Consider the following 17318-nt stretch of genomic DNA (forward strand, 5'->3'; position numbering starts at 1 on the left):
ACAGCCATTTAAATATGCCTGTAAACAACACTTGTGACCGAAACGGGTACATCCAAAACTTTCTGGGACTAGATTCCTTCTTTGTTCATGGCATAATGGTAGCAATAAATATACAGAGAGAGACGAGATAAATTTACAAATACAATAAGAAAATGAATGAGAGAGGGTATGTGTGTGTGTGTGTGTGTGTGTGTGTTCGCAGTATACAATGAAAGATGGATGCAAGTTATTAGGACGCCTACTTTGGATGACAAAATGGGACCTTTGTTGATGATAAAAATGAGTTGATGGTAATCGTTTTTGTTGTTGTTCTAGCATGCAATGGAGGAAGAAGTTGATGGTGTGGGTTGTGGCGTCCAGTTGCAGCAGCAGTCATCATTGCTGACAAACTCTGGGAATGAGACATAGGTTTTTTCAAAGAGAGTGAGACTAGCATTGGCCATGTCCGTGAGAGCTTGTGCCTTCTTTTCATCCATGTCGTCGCCAGAGCCGTCGACATCTTGCTGACGACGATGCTCAAAGGCTTGGGCAAAGGATTGGAACCAGCATTGAAGCATAGCAAGAGTGGGCTGCATGATGAACGGAATATAAAGTACAGTAGTAGATTGGCGTATTGTATAAATGGCAATGAACAAAGAAATGTGGGAGAGCCTTTTTATATACACAAAGAGTTCCCAGTGATTGTTTTTTCTTTTCGTATGTTTGTTGCACCGGAGGGAGATCCGAGGATGGCAAATCGCTTTGGGTTGTCATGAATGGTAATCCCGTGATAACGTGGCATTGCACCTTTGGTGACACAATGCTTGTTCCTCCTTTCTTCCTTGCATGCTCACTTCCCATTGGCTTTGGTCGTCATTTTATTAACTGTGTATGTTTATAAACTACGCACCCAAAATACAGAAAGGAAAACCGCACAGAATCGTGATGTGATCATAAACCCCCACAAAGGTGTCAAATCTCTGTGCGGAAAAGATAAATCATAAGACGCTCGCATGCATTACCCAAAATCTTGTTTCGGATGCGTGCCGATGATTGAGCAAGTACATAGTGATACATACACATCCGCGGTAACCGATCACCATGCAGCGGCAAAATTCAACCCGTTATTCATCCCTAGCTCAGGTGTATAATAAGATGCATGTTATAGGGTCGCTGTTGCACCACACAAGAAATTTATTCTACGCACAAGAAAAAGTAACTCGAACCATATCACAACAATAGTGTGGCGTATCACATGATGATGCGCAATCAACATGAGATGTTGGATGGATCGTGCGACTAAGGATGGTGTATGTGTTGCATATGAGAAAGCACAACACGCTATTACTGTCAATGTAAGATTGATCATTGACCAATTCTGGGAGCAAAGCCGAACACATGACGCTCACCTTGTTCTACAGAGTGTCTCTGATTGTGTGTTTTTGTTACACAAGAGAACAAGTGTTATGGTGACAAGAGCTGTCAACAAAGGGCACTGATGTAACCAAGGAGAGCTATGGTTTCCCGCTCGGGCCCTGGCTGTTGCTCCGCATTGTTCCACAATGTGTATGCTTTTCATCTCTTTGCAATGCCATAGCTGATCCTATCGTATGCACTTTCAGCAGCATGCAGGCATGATCCCTAATAATAGTAAATAACCTTACGATACCCAATACATGTGGCATCACTCTACAGCGTCAACAACAATGAAAAGAAGTTGATCACCTCTACACTCTTAATGAAAATCAGCCCGACATTGAAGTATTGAATAATGCGATATTTGTATTGTGTAAGTGATGTAAGTGAAGTATTCTATAATATGCAAATGGTGAAGGGAGCGAGGAGGAAGCGAGTGAGAGAGATGGTGAAAAGGGTATTGATCAGCATATATACAACGGTTACGAGAGGAAATGCATGTGTGTTGTTGGCACTATTAATAAGCATTGATCAAGCCCTTGATGGAATCGATGGTACCAAAGATGAGACCCACAATACCAAGAAGAACAGTGAGAGCACACCAAGCGAGCTCGTAAATGGGCTTGTTGCGAATACCTGTGAGACGCAAATAAAAGACCACAGGGAAGGTGAAGATAAGACCACAGTTGGAGAAGGAGCCAATCAAGCTCATGAGCAAATCGAAATGGGGCACCGTGCATGCAATGACACCAACAATGCAAATGAGAAGAATGCGGAAAGAAGCACGGAAAATAAATTCGAGAACACGACCCCAACGTTCAACGGTGATGTTAGCCATGGATTCGACATCGAGTGCAAAGGAAGTGAGCAAAATGGGAGCTGCCAAAAGCACGTGAAGAGTCATCAACACGATGGCAATGATTTGAGGGACACCATCGGGAATGCTGTTGTAGATAGGGTTGACAGCGAGGTTGCCGTAAATGAAATAACATGGTACAGCCGTCAAAAAGTACATAAAAGCACATGTAGCCAAGCCTGCAGATACAACTTTGGGCCAATCCTTAGGGCGTGTCATTGATTGTTCGACGTGGGGATACACTGCGTTGCCACCGAAACTAACAGAGATCGTTGCCAAGGCGATAGGAAATTGATCCCAAATGACGTTGTCATGGTGTACAGGAGGAAGGCTCTTTTTGTCAATGCATGCCACAATGAACACAATGAGCACCACAGCCAACGTTGAGCCTGCACCAAAGGCACTCATCCATGCCATTTCCTTCATGCTCTTGATAAACACAAATGGGATGGCAACAACGGCACAGCAAATGATTGTCCATGGTACATCACCAATAGCACCTGCTGTATCAGCACAAAGATGTTGTAAATTGCCACCAGCAAGCACCATATATAAAACGGGTGCACCAACAAGAATCCATGCGTTGAAAAAGAAGACGACCCAGCCGCCAATAGGTCCAAATGATGCAGTAGCAATGTCCTTGTAGCTTGATAACCGCTTATTGCCCTTTGCATAAAGACATCGTACAAGAATGACACCGGTGTACTATAACAAGGATTTTTGTAAGCAAACATTTCTATAATACATTTCATGGGTGACTTACAGTGGACATGAACCAAGCCAGGAACAAAATCAAAATACCAATCCAGCCACCTTGACGCAAGGAGTAGGGTAAACCTAAGGTACCGGTACCAGCAACCACACACACAATGTTGTAGTAAGCGGTCCATGAAGAGCCAGCGTGTGTTCGATCCACATCTTGAAACTCGCTTTGGTATTCGTAGTCTTCATCTGCTCAATGAAAAAGAAAACAATAAATAATCCATACAACAGGTTCATGCAATCGATGTTGGAATCCATACCAGTGGCAACGACTTGTTCAGTGGCCGGTGGGACAAAATCGTCTCCTTTCTTCTTTTCGCCAAAAAAAGCCATGAATGGGGAAGGTGCAAGACGAGTGCGTGCTGGCTGAAGCGGATCAATTGGGACGCAAAGAGGCTTGACAGGTTTTTATACCCGGCATCATTTTTTTCTTTCGCCGACTTGACTTAATTTTTTTTAAGTTGTCGGGAGGTACCCTAATCTGGTGATCACAGTTACCGGTTTTTGTACAAGAAGATGATTTGATATGCCATTGCCCTCATTTTAAGCATGATGTTGCAACATTGAAGATACCATCATTGTATTCTAGATCCACACACTTGTAGATTACAAGATGATGTTTGCCAATGTCATAAAGGTGGGACGCTAAATCCACCCTAAACGATCGGTTTTGATCGGAGCAAGCAAGACACAACATCCTCTTGGGAAGGATTTTTCCCACAATGTTTCTCACGGTGGTTACCCAATCGACGAGAACATGTGACAAGAGGTAGATCAAACAACCCTGTCAAATCCTCGTTGATACCATAACCTAGGACTTGTATGTTGAAGACATGATAATGATCTTCACGGCCATGACATTGAATGGTTCCACTGCGGAGTGGTAGCCGTGACTTTTCCGATTCTAGACATTCTTTCAGCCAAGTTATTGGATGTCCCAGTACAATTGACTCAGAACGAATCACAGACATCCCCACTTTTTTCGTGACTCACAAGCTGCTTTTACGTTATGGCGGTGTCGCGTTGCTAGCCAAGGCAAATGCTTCCCAGCTATTGATAGTGCTTGACAACCGGACCTTAATCCATATGACCTATCAACTTTTTGACCACATTGTAACCGTAAACTTACCTAGGGAGCTTATTAACAAGAAGTAGAAGCCTATAGTATATCAATAACAGCTCAGCACTCAAAGGATATTGAAAATACAACAGGCAAAGTTGCGATTATGGTTACCGTTACCAAGGCAACCTATTGCCATGGAGATGATCTCGATGCCTCACGTTGCCAAACATCACTCTTTGAAGCTTTGACCATCATGTGATCCAGCTATGCCAACATTTGATTTATATTAGGTAAAATGAGGAATACGCTATTTATACTTCATTTGTTGTTTTGTTTTTACAATAGTTGATAGTGGTAGGGAAGAAGGGTATGGTCAGCATATATACAATGGCTGCGGGAGGAAAGATGTCAAAGATTATTGGTAAGCCTTAATGAGACCTCTAATGGAATCGATGGTACCGAACACGAGACCAACAATACCAAGCAAAACGATAAGAGCGCACCAGGCGAGCTCATAGATGGGTTTGTTGCGGAAACCAGTAAGACGCAAGTAGAATACCACAGGGAAGATAAAGATCAAACCACAGTTGGAGAAGGAGCCAATCAAGCTCATAAGCAAATCAAAGTGGGGCACAGTGCATGCAATAACACCAACGACGGCCATGATACCGATACGCAAGCTGCAACGAATAACGAATTCAAGTACACGGCCGAATCGTTCAACTGTGATGTTGAGCATTTCTTCAACATCAAGTGCAAACGAGGTGAGCAAAAGGGGAGCAGCCAACATCACGTGAAGAGTCATAAGCACAATGGCAATGATTTGAGGAACGCCTTCTGGGATGCTGTTGTAGATAGGGCTTTGCACGGTATCACCATAAATGTAGTAGCCTGGGATTGCTGTCAAAAAGTACATGAGAGCACATGTAGCCAAACCAGCAGCTGCCACCTTTGGCCAATCTTGACGACGACGCATAGACTTTTCGACATGTGGATAAATGACGTTACCACCAAAGCTGAATGAAATGGTAGATAAGGCGATAGGGAATTGGTCCCAAATGACGTTGTCATGGTGAACAGGAGGTAAGCTCTTCTTGTCGATACATGCAACCACAAGAACAATCAAGACGGTAACCAAAGTTGCACCGGCACCAAATGCGCTCATCCATGCCATTTCCTTCATGCTCTTTACAAACACAAATGGGATGGCTACAACAGCACAAGAGATGATGGTCCATGGGATATCACCAATAGCACCAGCGGTATGCGCTGTCAAGTGTTGAAGATTGCTACCCGACAACACCATGTATAAAACGGGAGCACCGATAAGGATCCATGCATTGAAAAAGAAAACGATCCAGCCACCAATAGCACCAAACGAGGCTGTAGCTACATCTTTGTAGCTTGAGAGACGTCGGTTTCCTTTGGCGTACAAGCAACGAATAAGGATGACACCAGTGTACTATAATGAGATAATGATAAGATAAGCACACGTGCTTTAAACAGCCGTCTTTGATATCTTACAGTGGACATGAACCACGCCAAAAAGAGGATGAGAATACCAATCCAACCACCTTGACGAAGGGCAAATGGCAAACCAAGGGTACCGGTACCAGCAATCACACAAACAACGTTGTAGTATGCTGTTTTAGCAGACCCAGCATTGGATCGATCCACATCTTGAAAGTCGTTCTTGTAATCATAGTCAGCCTCTATTGTTCATAAAGAGAGAGAGGATACGTAAGTATTTAGCGATGAAGATGTTACGCGTGTACGTTAGGATGATGATGATGATGCGTACCACTGACGATGATTTCATTTGTTGCTGTGGATGCGGCATACCCGCCGTTGCCTTTCTTCTCGTCAAAGATGGACATTTACAAGGATGTATACGAGACAAAGGTCAATCAATGGAACAAAAGAATGGCAATGATGATGGTATTTATACTCAGGCTTCTTTTTCTTCCTTTTGGTGTCATACCCGGGTAGCCGTTTTTTCTCTTTTTCCATAAGTCAGGATATACCCAATGGCGGTTTGGCAACAACTTGCCAAAGATAGCAATGTCGTTGCTCGGTAATAAGTGTCATGTGCTCAATCTCGCGTTTTCCAAATTGATTGGATCGGAGCCAAACCTATCATACTCATTGTGTGCAAACACCAGGTTCAGGTTTTCGCACACTCCTTCTCACGATCCAAAAGGATACCCAATGTTTGACATGGGAATATGAGATGCATTGCCTATATCGGTGCTATACCAGGGCCTTTATTTGCATGTTTTCCCAAGCTCGAAAAAGTGAAAAATGACGGGTCCTTCCTTTCATTGCTCGTCTAGGAAGGTTCCACATGTGTGCGGAGTAGTGTATGGGGTGGGAGGGTACGTTCTTGGCCTTCATCCATTTGCTCCCGCTACGGATCGTTTCATTGGATGGGCTCATAACCATAAAGCACCGAACAAGTGAATCTCTTATTCAGAACGAATCACGGCACTTTTTGACTACAGCCATTGTTCCTCGAAGTGGGCCAATAATGCATTGCCTCAATGACGAAATGTTGTGTTATCTCTCTCTCTACCTTTTCCATTTTCTCGAGTGATGATGGCTCTACTAGAGATGATGGACCGTGCACTTTTGTTGATGGTGGCTATTATGAGAAAAGTTCACATGCTGGGCTGATCGCTCGAAAAAGGATGACATGATGTGTACATGTGCAATAGCCACGAACGCAAAATGACGCGTTTGACAATCTGCGGGAAAAACAGGATATACATCATCATCGTCTTATGTCTCGCATTACCTAATGTGACATCTTCGTGTGTCTTATCACGTTATCGTACGGGAGAAAAGCCCGACCGTGGTTTTATCTCCAAGCGTGGATTTCTCTTATCGGGATGGTCTCACCCAGTGCTATGAAACGGATCACCATGTAACCCCACATTTTACCCCAACTAACTTCAACATGCATGATCTCAAGGGGGCCATGTACCAATGTAGGTCAAGGACAACGCACCCATCCGATCTTAAAAAGCTGTTCCCACGTATTGCACCACCTCATTTCTTCCGCTTCGATCGATATGGGTGACGTGAGAATATCACTTGTGACATTAGGGTAATAAACTTTGATGAGTGCCAGATGGAATCAACAAATCGTTGGGTCTTCTTTACTACACCAGACGCAAGAACACGACCAATAAGGCAGTTTTTTCCCTAGACAACAACACGCTCTATACTACTACATCTCTCTCTCTCTCTCTCTCTCTCTCTCTCTCTCGATGAAAGATTGGCAATAATAACAGCTTACTTTATCATTTGCTTTCACTCCTAAAAAGTTTTATAACATCGCTGGTCTTTCATACTTCCCATGTTCCATCACGTATCTAATGCAAGTGACAAGTGTTTATTCTTCCATTACGCTACATTATCGATAACACTACGACGTATAGGAATATTGTCGCTTTCCTGACATGAGCCTAAAGAGATGCTGTTTTGATAGGTAATTCTTAGATCACGGTGGAAGATGACAGCGAGGATGGTGTGGATAATGATATTGTTGTTGCTCATGGCTGATAGGTTGCATTGTGGGGTCGTGTTGGTATACTTTGTCATCGAATGGACCCTGGTGGTGGTGCATAAGGATACCCTTCTATACGTTTGATGTTGTCCAAAGGTATCATCATGAGATGTCAGAGCCAAACAACGGATATTGAAGTTGCTTTTCATACGATCCAAAGCTGGGATCATGTCGTAGCATGCATGTAGTAGATATTGCACATCGCGTGGTGAGATGTACCAGGGGATGGATATAGTGCCAGAAGCAGTATGCAACGTACTAGTCGTAAACGAAGCTGCTGATAATTCAAAATGAACATGTCAATGATACCATCATCCTCTTGATCCTGGTTGTTGCTAGCCGTCGATGATCATCCTTCATAAACGTGGGTAGCTGAACAAAGAAACTGAAAAGGGGAACGGCATGCTGTAGTAGACACCCACCGTTCATTTTCGCATATAACGAGACGACATCTTGATGGTGGAGATGCTTTCCTCATGCCGACTTGGAATACTGCAACAATGACTGTGATCGCTAGTGTCTTTCTTCAGGCTGATTTCGTTTGCTGAATTGGTGTCGAAGGTACAAGAAGGAAAGGCGGGTCCAAAAAGAGCGCTCATGCAAGATGTTTCAGGCAACGCCGCTTCACGAATGCATTTACCAGTCTGATGACCATGCTAACACCATCCCGTATCCAAAACCCACTAATAAAGTTACCAATGCTTTATCTTGACCAATGAGCCAATTATGTCACGATCATTGTGTGGGGTATAACAAATCATTATTATAATAGAAAAGAGGGAATCTTTTTACTCAAAAGGAATATAAAAAGGTATGTATATAATAAAGTGGTGATATAGGGATGATGATACTATGTATGTCACAGGATGATGATGATGATGCTTATGATGCAGGAAGATTGGTCAATCGTAATGCACTAAGTGCACCAAGCATGAAGAGTGCTGTGCTTTCGTATACCCATTCGTCAGTCAATTCACCGCATAGCCATTGAAACGCGTAAATAGCTTCTAGCACATATAAATACAGCCAAGAACGTTCCACCTCAATGCCAGCGAAAATGATGAGAAGCGAAACAAAGCCAATGTTGATAACGGAGTGCACCGAACGTATGCTGAATATCTTTGATAATAGTCCTTTTTTAGCTTCTTTGTTGTTTTCGTCATCATCTTCAGCTGCCTTCTCCTTGAATACGGTTTGCGCGAGAATAACCCATGGAACACCAACGACACAGCTGATGATGCAAATGGCACGGCTAAAGGTGCTTAAAGGAAAAGCGAGGGTGGGATGAAAGAATGGCCATAGGATGATGGTAGTCACAGAGGCCGCAAAAGACAAAAGAAAGAAGCCCAACGTCTGAGCATAGCGATCGCGACGTTTCACCGGTTTGATGCACACCATCCAATCATCACGAGCTGTTCCTGAATGCATCATTGATACTTGCGACACCGACCAACGCATGGTGGTACCCATTCGCATATAACTTTCACGGTAAGACGATGTCCATAAGCGCGCACCATACATGCTAAGCATCGGGCCGATAAAAGTCAACAGCATGATAGCAACGGAAATAACGGTATCGAGGACAATGGCCAAACGAAAGATATGACTTGGTTCGATATCTTTTTCCACCACACGTACTTTGGAAGTGCTTTCAATGACCAATCTGCTTGAAAAACCATCGACATTCTGAGACGGCACCTCAGTGAGATCACGAATGACATCATGTCCAGTGGAGGCGTTGTATCCCATAAAAATGAGGGATTCGTCGTTGTATAAGCTGTCGGACATGGCTATGGCTCGTTTGATACCAAAATAGACAAGAAATGCACCTGAAAGATCGTCAATCGAGTAATTCACCCCCTCAACTTCAAATGTCTCGAGTCCCAAACGCCGAAGCATCTCAGGTATGCGTGAATGAATACGATCCATAGCCTCGTTCCATACGCTGACGGCCTCGTCTTTTGGCAAATGCGGATACTCCTCCATCAATTTTGTCACTCGTGTAATGATACGCCTGTCCCATGGAGTCACGTCCTTATTCTTGTTGTTGAAGACATCAACACACATCTGCTTAATGATGTCGTGACAAATTTCCTGAGCGGCTAGATACGGTTTGCCTCGGAGCCTTTCACGAAGTTGGTCGCTTAAAAACTCAATGGCGCGGATGTCGATCGTCATTTTCTCGATGCATGATGATTTATGGATAACCTTGTAATCACCATCGTCGCCATGATAGTCCTTGCATAGGCCATACAACATGTTGGGTTGAATTGATGCTGAATGATCTCCCGTTGGATCAGTCATTGAACCCGTCTCAGGCACTACCTTTGGCTCATCAGATTGGTGAATGCCGATACCACCGTTCATATCGATTGCTGCTGCTGCTGCCTCTTGCACTGGTGAACGCATCTCGCTTAAATCTTCATCTCCTGGCTGTGCCAAAGTCTCGGTACCATAGGCTGTCATAGTGCTTGATTGGTTTGATTGATTTTGTCGCTTTTGCATCTTCATCCGCTTCTCATACAAAGGATCACGAGCCATAAGACAACCATGATTCTCGCACTGCTGATGGGGACACTTCATTTTGTCGTCAAGCAACACATAGGAAAACTCCAAACGCCGTGAACGAAATGACTTGATGACCATGCGGGCCCAATGGGTGTCAAGACCATAAAAGACGTTCTCGCCAGACTCGCCATTCGTTATACGCTTTGTGTCCAAGGTCAACACCAAATCACAAAAAGGAAGTTCGCCAACGATACCACCTTGTGAACCACTGCGTAGAGCAGCCGAAGCACCCAGCATCAGAGCCACCGTCCAGTTCGAAACGCGATTAGCCTCCAATGTCGACTGCATTGAGAGAAATAGAAAGAGGGAAGAAGAGCTAGATGGGAAGTTTGTACACGCGAATGGCAGGTCAATAAAAAGGTTTTTTTCGATATTGTATTACTGTATACCTAAGCCAAAGTCGTACATGTGCACACACACACGCACACGCATGCGTAGCTTGTCCTCTCTCTATATATCAAACTAATATTGATCTGCAATGCATGCTGATGCAGGCGTCGGTGCCTGTAAGCTTCATCAGAACCCCCGTTTCAGCCATGTCAAAACTGTTTCATGTGACAAAAGATCCAGGTACATGAGCATGATGAAGTATGAATGATACGAATTCGTGTTTGCCATTTTTGATCCATGGTCCTCGATGGGTAACGAATGATGGGAAGGAATCCACTGAAGAATGCTTACACAGCTTGTCTTGATTAAGGATGATTGCCATGACTCCTATCATTGTGCAACATAGGACGGCAGTCAGCTCGGAATAGGATCCGTTACTACTACTATTACATATGAATCCAAAGGATCGTGGGTGGGGTTTGCAAGAAAGCAATGGTGTCGGTGCTGAAGGTTGCTAGGTTATTCGTTCCTTGACCAATAGCCCGATCACGACACATGATAGACAAAATGGCAATTGATGTGGGGGAGATGATGGGCGTTTTGAGCTTTGTACAACAAGAAACCCATTTGCACAGCCAAACAGTGTATATTACCTTTTTTTACCTGGGGTATGACAATGTGTTTCGATGATCATGATGAAGTGGGAGCTACTAGTAGTAAAGCACACTGCGAAATGTAGGGTGAGCTAAAGCCACTTGCATTCCTCTGACATCGTGGGAACCGCTATTGGCAGCCGTGTTGAGGAGGGGAGAGAAGGTCTTGGGTATATAATTATACAATGACAAAAAAAAATCCCTTGCTGATAAATCGATCAGGAGATGTCTACTGCAGATGGGAGACGAATTTGCATGGAAGATAAAATCCATCATCTTTTACTACTACATTCATTCATCCATTCATTCATGCCCAACAAAAGAAATGATACCACCACCAACACAGCTAAGGGCCTAGGCTATATATACTACTGGAATCATGGTGCATTATAGAACAAAAGTTTGTGTACCATGACCACCAACCAAAAGAGAGGGTTTCCCACCAAGCTTTGTCCACGTGGGTTGGTCTGGTTGAAGGACGGACCAAGTACTTTTGACCTCATCATCCTAACTTTTTCCTACATTGATGAGAAATCCCTGCTTACAACTCCTCCTCCCTTTTCTCCTCTCTTTGTACATTTTCTTCATCTTTTTTTGCAACCTCTCTCCACGACTCCTGCTCGTTACGTTTTTCCCTTCCCTTCCTTTCTTACATTTACGCATACAACCCATTATTATTCGAGCACTCGCTCTTGCAACTTGCTCCTTTGCTTCCTTTCCTTTCGTTTCACACCACCACTATGCCTCCAACTACTGCACTCAAAAAGGATACCATGCGTAAATCATGCTCAGATTCAGCTTCTGCCAATAAACCGGCTCCTGTAGTCGCTCCATTGAAGCGACGTTCACTTGGTTCGGTTAAACCACCACCAACATCATCACCTAATACAACATCACCACCTTCACAAATGAAAAAGAACGACAAGGTTGGTTGGTTGGGTATTTCTTTTATGCACATGATCATCGAGAATACTCAGCCAGCTTTTATGTATCCTTCAGGGAGCTGCTGTATGGCGTGCACCAGGTCATTGTGAAATTCCAGACATCCTTGGAAAAGCCTACCTGCTTCAACCACTCACCCAACAAGATCCACCCAAGGAAGCTAAAAAGAAACCAGAGCCAGCTCCACCCACAAGAGTATGTGCTGTTGTTTGTAAAATGATGTGTATATCTATCTCCTAATATGATCCATTACAGCCTCCTTGGATTAATGCCCGCTGTCATGCCGACTGGTCTCCACCACCACCAGCACCTATTGTCAAGCATGAAGAATCGACTTTTTCAAAACGCCTCAAGAAAGCGATTCCCAAGATTGTATTGATCGATCTCCCCAAGCATCGTTATGTTGGATCCAAAGAGATTGGTACAGGGTAATAATAAGGAGGAGGTCTTGCTAACAGGGTCAATAAGAGGAGGAGGAGGAACAAGGAGAACCATTGGTTCATGATTCGGAGGCAAAAAAAAGTGGTACTCAACATGCACCATAGGGTGAATGGCTCTGTTGTCCAAGTGGGTGTTCGTGGTTCAGGTGGTGTACGACTTGCATTAAAGCGCTGCAAGCTTGACAATGATCGGGAATACCGTGCCGCCATTGTACGTGAACTTAAAATCATGGCGAGTGGTCACACAAACCTTATCAAATTACGTGAAGCGTCCGTTCACAAGAATGAGGTTTGGATTGCCATGGATTTGATGAAATGTAGCGTGTTTGCAGTCTTGTGTTGCCGTGCATTGCCTGAAGAATATGCGATCTACATCATAAGACAGGTATGTAAAAAAGTTGGGGGTATGGGAGTTTTGTCGTATCTCACATCTTTTGTCTAGACCCTAAACGCATTGTTATTCCTACACGCCAAAGGCTTTATTCATCGCGACATCAAATGTGAAAATCTTTTGATTGGCAATAACGGCGAAATTAAGCTTGGTATGTATGCGCAATAGCATGTTAAGTATGCGAGTAGAGCTAAATCCATATACGCTATTTTTAGCTGATTTTGGTCTTGCAACAAGCACCCGCCATATGAACCGGGAAAGATTGGGAACTGCCAAGGTAATGATTTATGATCATATGACGAGCGCATGGATCATCATTATACTCACCACCACCACGTGCTTATTGTTTATCAGTGGATGGCTCCTGAAGTGATTCGAGAACAGGCTTACAGTGAAAAAGTGGATTTGTGGTCGTTGGGTATTACATTGATTGAAATGATGGATCGCGTCCCTCCACATTATGCAACCAAAGATGACGAAGAAGTCTTTGACAAGATTCTCCAAGAGCCAAGCCCAACGTTTACATATAGCTATCCTACCATCTATTGCACAGGGCTTGTAGCCTGGTTACTTGAAGAGAGTCCAGAAAATCGTCCCACAGCCAAAGATGTCATTGCTGTAAGTAGACATGCATGCACATACATGCCAGGCTGCTAACACAAAAACAAAACACAATGCAGGAACTCGATTTGCATATTGAGCAGAATTTGCTAAAGTCATCGGATGCACAAGGACTGGCTTCCTTTGTGCACAAGATGATGGCTTAACGGTGTCTATCGCTGTACAAGAGAATTTTAGGGTGCCTTTAAAAAGGGAGGCCCCAGAGACATCCCACTACTACGATGATGGAGTTTACGATATCCAAAGTCTAAAACGATACATATTGGAAGCCAATGGAACAGTTTTTTATATTCATCTTTAATCCTCAAAGCATTTACATATTCCCTTCCCTCCTAATTATATCCCTCAATCGCGTTTTCCAAGATAATATATCGTCTTTTTCTTCAGTAGTATCTTCCAAAGGTTGTAAAATGGGGGGTAAATAAGACGTGGTGGTGATGGTGATGGATGGAGACTATGCTTATAGCCGTCGAAGTTGTTTCTTCCTATCAGCGACAGCCATGGGTTTCCTCTTGGTTTGAGCCGTCTCTGTTCTCGCTTGCTTGTTGTTGAGGATGGTGTTGTCTTTTCCTCCCTGAAGCTCTGCTGCTGTACGTTTGACACCGGCGGTTTGTGTGGCGATGTTACTTGCTGCTGATGTTAATACGTTTCCAGCACCAGCGCTTGATTTAGTCGTTGTAATAGTAGTAGTAGCAGTGGTTGTATGGGTTGAAGTTGTAGTAGTGGAAGCTGATGTCGAATCCTCTTTCTTAGTTGCAGGAGCTGTTGTTGTTGAGGTGGTGTTGATTGAGGTGGTTGTATCTTTGGATGTGTTCTCGTTTTGCTTATCAACGGGTGTTCGTTCTGCTGCAAGTGCATTGAATTCTTGTCTTCCGCTCTTTGCATGAATAGTCGTATATAATCTAGCACGTTTGGCGTAATCGTCGTATTGTTCTAGCAAGAGCTTGCCCGCTTCCTCATTCAATGCTGATTCCGGATTAGGAACGATCAATAAACATTTCACCGTCTATAGTCATGAAATCATCAATCAACACCAAATCCATCATTCATCATCCCCCCCACTCTCACTTACCAGCAAAACATGAGCGATCCCTAACGTAGATTTCCAATCCTTTTTCAATGTATTGACACAAATCTCGCCGTTAGGAGCCACGTTGGGATGAAAGATCTTGGTAACAAAGTAACCTATCACCTCCTCCATTAGCCTCTTTGTCTATCCACGCAATGACCACACATTCCTCCATTTACCTTTGGGTGGTACTTCAGGATACCCATCAGCAAGTAGTAAACGGACCTTAAAGTAACCATTCTCATAAGGTGTGCCGTCTGTGCGTCCATCGATATACACGCGATCAGTATACGTGCGTCAAATACATGCAATACGCTCCAGCTGCAACAAAACAGCCCCCATTCAATATTACCTGGACCACGAATCCATGCCTGGATCTCTGTCAGATCTTGTTCTCCTTGAATGACTTGAACGTCTTCTGGTGGCGATCGCTCGAGAGATTGTAGCTCCTTTGCAATGCTTTTTAATGCTTGAGGTGCCAGTGTGCCCTTGAAATAAAGGAAGACATGTTCTTATTAGAAGGCTGTTGCTGGGTTGTAATGACAATGGGAAGCTGTATGCATGCGTCCCCAATGGAGGTGATCAATGTACCATAATTGCTTGCAGAACGTGTGTGTGTTGAAGTGAGAGAGTGTTTCAAAAAGAGAACGGGATCTTGCCAGCGGTCTGTGCCCAGATTTATCGGCCATTCACGCCAAGGATAGTAGTCAACATCCAAGCACATTACATTCTTGCCCTCCCCAAATAGGAATTGCGTCACAACAACACCTTCGTCGGTTTTATGATAGTTGACATAATAAACAAGTATCCACTACACTACTACAACTTGCAAAGAAGCGGAGGAGCAAAGACTTGCATAAATGAACAATTGAATATGGTATAATAAAGAGCAGTTTGGTATCTATTAATCGTCACGCTGCATCCATACATTCGTATTGAAAGCATGCGAGAGAATTGATCTAGGTGGGAATTAGGTTGCAGGTGGCCTTTGCACACAGGTCCCTAACCCCACACTTGCATTCTTGTTACACCAACAAGGCAACACAAACAAAAACCCATCCTCTTCCGAAAATGGGTATTACACGAAGATGAATAACTTTCTTTCATGCATTTTTGTGGGTGTACGATTTATGTATAGGTGAATGCTCTATATACTTGAAATGACACCATCAAATCCACCGAGCATCCTCCCACTTTCCCCGCGTGTTCCGAGACTTTGGAAAAGTCAATGATACAAACATTGACCAAAGTACCGAGCATTGGATGAATTCTGTACATTATCCCTTTCTCTTCATTCTACTTTTTATGCTATGTATATAATACTTTTTAATTTACTTATCGTGGCAGCTTCTACTACTACGTGTTTTGCATTACCCAAGAAAAGAGCATTCGATGGTTGCTTGGAAGCATCTTTTGCACCTACACCCGATACGTGTGCCAAATTCGAATTTCAGGTTAGCATAAAGAAACCATTGTACATAGCTGTCACTGCCTTCTCACAAGTTTTTTTATACTTATGAAGGATCAACCACGTGGAATATGCGTAGAACTTGGACGTGGTAGTACGGCGTTTGCTGATATCGACGGCTTCCCAGATGTTGGATCAGTCGACTCCAAGGTTACACATGTAGCCAGCATGGTTACCAATGTGTTTGAATATGGCACCAAAGCGTTTAGTTATGCGTATGTAGTAGTATTCATTTACCTATCGTATCGATGCATGCTCATACGTACGATACCAATAATAGTGAATGTGCCAATATCGGTGACATGCGTGGGTTCACGTGCGGCTATATTGGATTCACGGTAGGGAACAAGGTTACATGGTCTTTTGAGGGTGGCTATTCTAATCCATAGTAACAGACAGGAACCAACGACGCATCCCAAGTGGTAAAAACATACACCGAGGAGAAGCCTGGAAATGAGCTCGCTGGATTTTTAAGTCGTCTAAATGACTTGGATGCGTTAGACACGTGTGATTTAGGGGAAAGAGCCAGTACCAGTGGATTGGAACAATTTTGTGATGCATGGCGACGCGAAGCATGTTTGGATAACCACTTTGCCAAAGTGCAAGCCGATTGGGCCTATGAGCACTACGTGGTACCAAGTGCAAGAATTGCTGCATCCGTTGGCGTACATAGCCCACTTGGTCAACTTGTTTTTTATGGTGAGCATGAAAATAGCTGCATGTAGAGCAAATCGTGGTGGTAGTACTGATGACATGCATGTAGATGCCATTATTCAACATGGATACCAGTTTACCGAGCCCCATATCAACGTCCTACGTTTGCTAGAATTAACCGGACCTCGTCAACAAGATGAAAGCGAGCAACAATATTTGACACGTTTCTTGACAACACGTCGACAAATGCAATGTTGTTATCCGTAAGTGTATAAAACATGATGATGTGTTGTACGACAAGTCATATTCACGTGATGATATTTGTCATGGTCTATATTAGTGATGGTGTTTGGCCTGCCAGTGCCACGCGTACCATTGATTTACAAAGCCTTGTGGATCAATTTGATGCTCTCCAAAATCTAGATAGACCTCTTGTACTTAATCGCTTTGGTCAAACAGTGGATCCAAATGAACCTGCTGTTCCAAACAGTAACTCATGCAGCGGTGTTGTCGCATGAAAATCAATAAAATTAAACCT

At 43.6% G+C, this 17318-nt stretch overlaps 7 protein-coding genes across 7 annotated transcripts; 2 read left to right on the forward strand and 5 right to left on the reverse strand.

Annotated features, from left to right (window-relative positions):
* Window positions 1-311: 311 nt before the first annotated feature.
* On the reverse strand, window positions 312-575 carry O0I10_007383 (uncharacterized protein; the record flags this gene model as incomplete). Its single annotated transcript, XM_058487400.1, has 1 exon — window positions 312-575. One exon carries the CDS (start codon window positions 573-575, stop codon window positions 312-314), a length of 264 nt encoding a protein of 87 aa, XP_058341700.1.
* Window positions 576-1912: 1337 nt separating this feature from the next.
* O0I10_007384 (uncharacterized protein) lies at window positions 1913-3346 on the reverse strand (the record flags this gene model as incomplete). Its single annotated transcript, XM_058487401.1, has 3 exons — window positions 1913-2956; window positions 3015-3202; window positions 3274-3346. 3 exons carry the CDS (start codon window positions 3344-3346, stop codon window positions 1913-1915), a joined length of 1305 nt encoding a protein of 434 aa, XP_058341701.1.
* Window positions 3347-4491: 1145 nt separating this feature from the next.
* Window positions 4492-5953, reverse strand: O0I10_007385 (uncharacterized protein; the record flags this gene model as incomplete). The annotated part of the gene is made up of 3 exons (XM_058487402.1): window positions 4492-5538; window positions 5601-5788; window positions 5878-5953. The coding sequence occupies 3 exons, from the start codon at window positions 5951-5953 to the stop codon at window positions 4492-4494; spliced, it is 1311 nt and encodes a 436-aa protein (XP_058341702.1).
* A 2573-nt stretch (window positions 5954-8526) lies between these two features.
* Window positions 8527-10500, reverse strand: O0I10_007386 (uncharacterized protein; the record flags this gene model as incomplete). Its single annotated transcript, XM_058487403.1, has 1 exon — window positions 8527-10500. One exon carries the CDS (start codon window positions 10498-10500, stop codon window positions 8527-8529), a length of 1974 nt encoding a protein of 657 aa, XP_058341703.1.
* A 1435-nt stretch (window positions 10501-11935) lies between these two features.
* On the forward strand, window positions 11936-13735 carry O0I10_007387 (uncharacterized protein; the record flags this gene model as incomplete). The annotated part of the gene is made up of 8 exons (XM_058487404.1): window positions 11936-12121; window positions 12195-12332; window positions 12393-12565; window positions 12683-12962; window positions 13020-13119; window positions 13184-13245; window positions 13323-13586; window positions 13649-13735. The coding sequence occupies 8 exons, from the start codon at window positions 11936-11938 to the stop codon at window positions 13733-13735; spliced, it is 1290 nt and encodes a 429-aa protein (XP_058341704.1).
* Window positions 13736-14049: 314 nt separating this feature from the next.
* On the reverse strand, window positions 14050-15252 carry O0I10_007388 (uncharacterized protein; the record flags this gene model as incomplete). The annotated part of the gene is made up of 5 exons (XM_058487405.1): window positions 14050-14595; window positions 14662-14774; window positions 14838-14915; window positions 15011-15146; window positions 15250-15252. 5 exons carry the CDS (start codon window positions 15250-15252, stop codon window positions 14050-14052), a joined length of 876 nt encoding a protein of 291 aa, XP_058341705.1.
* A 716-nt stretch (window positions 15253-15968) lies between these two features.
* On the forward strand, window positions 15969-17298 carry O0I10_007389 (uncharacterized protein; the record flags this gene model as incomplete). Its single annotated transcript, XM_058487406.1, has 6 exons — window positions 15969-16112; window positions 16181-16341; window positions 16407-16464; window positions 16522-16825; window positions 16890-17043; window positions 17121-17298. The coding sequence occupies 6 exons, from the start codon at window positions 15969-15971 to the stop codon at window positions 17296-17298; spliced, it is 999 nt and encodes a 332-aa protein (XP_058341706.1).
* Window positions 17299-17318: the final 20 nt, after the last annotated feature.

This window comes from Lichtheimia ornata, assembly GCF_029851405.1.
Source record: "Lichtheimia ornata isolate CBS 291.66 chromosome Unknown scaffold00036, whole genome shotgun sequence".
Taxonomy (NCBI): Eukaryota; Fungi; Mucoromycota; class Mucoromycetes; order Mucorales; family Lichtheimiaceae; genus Lichtheimia; species Lichtheimia ornata.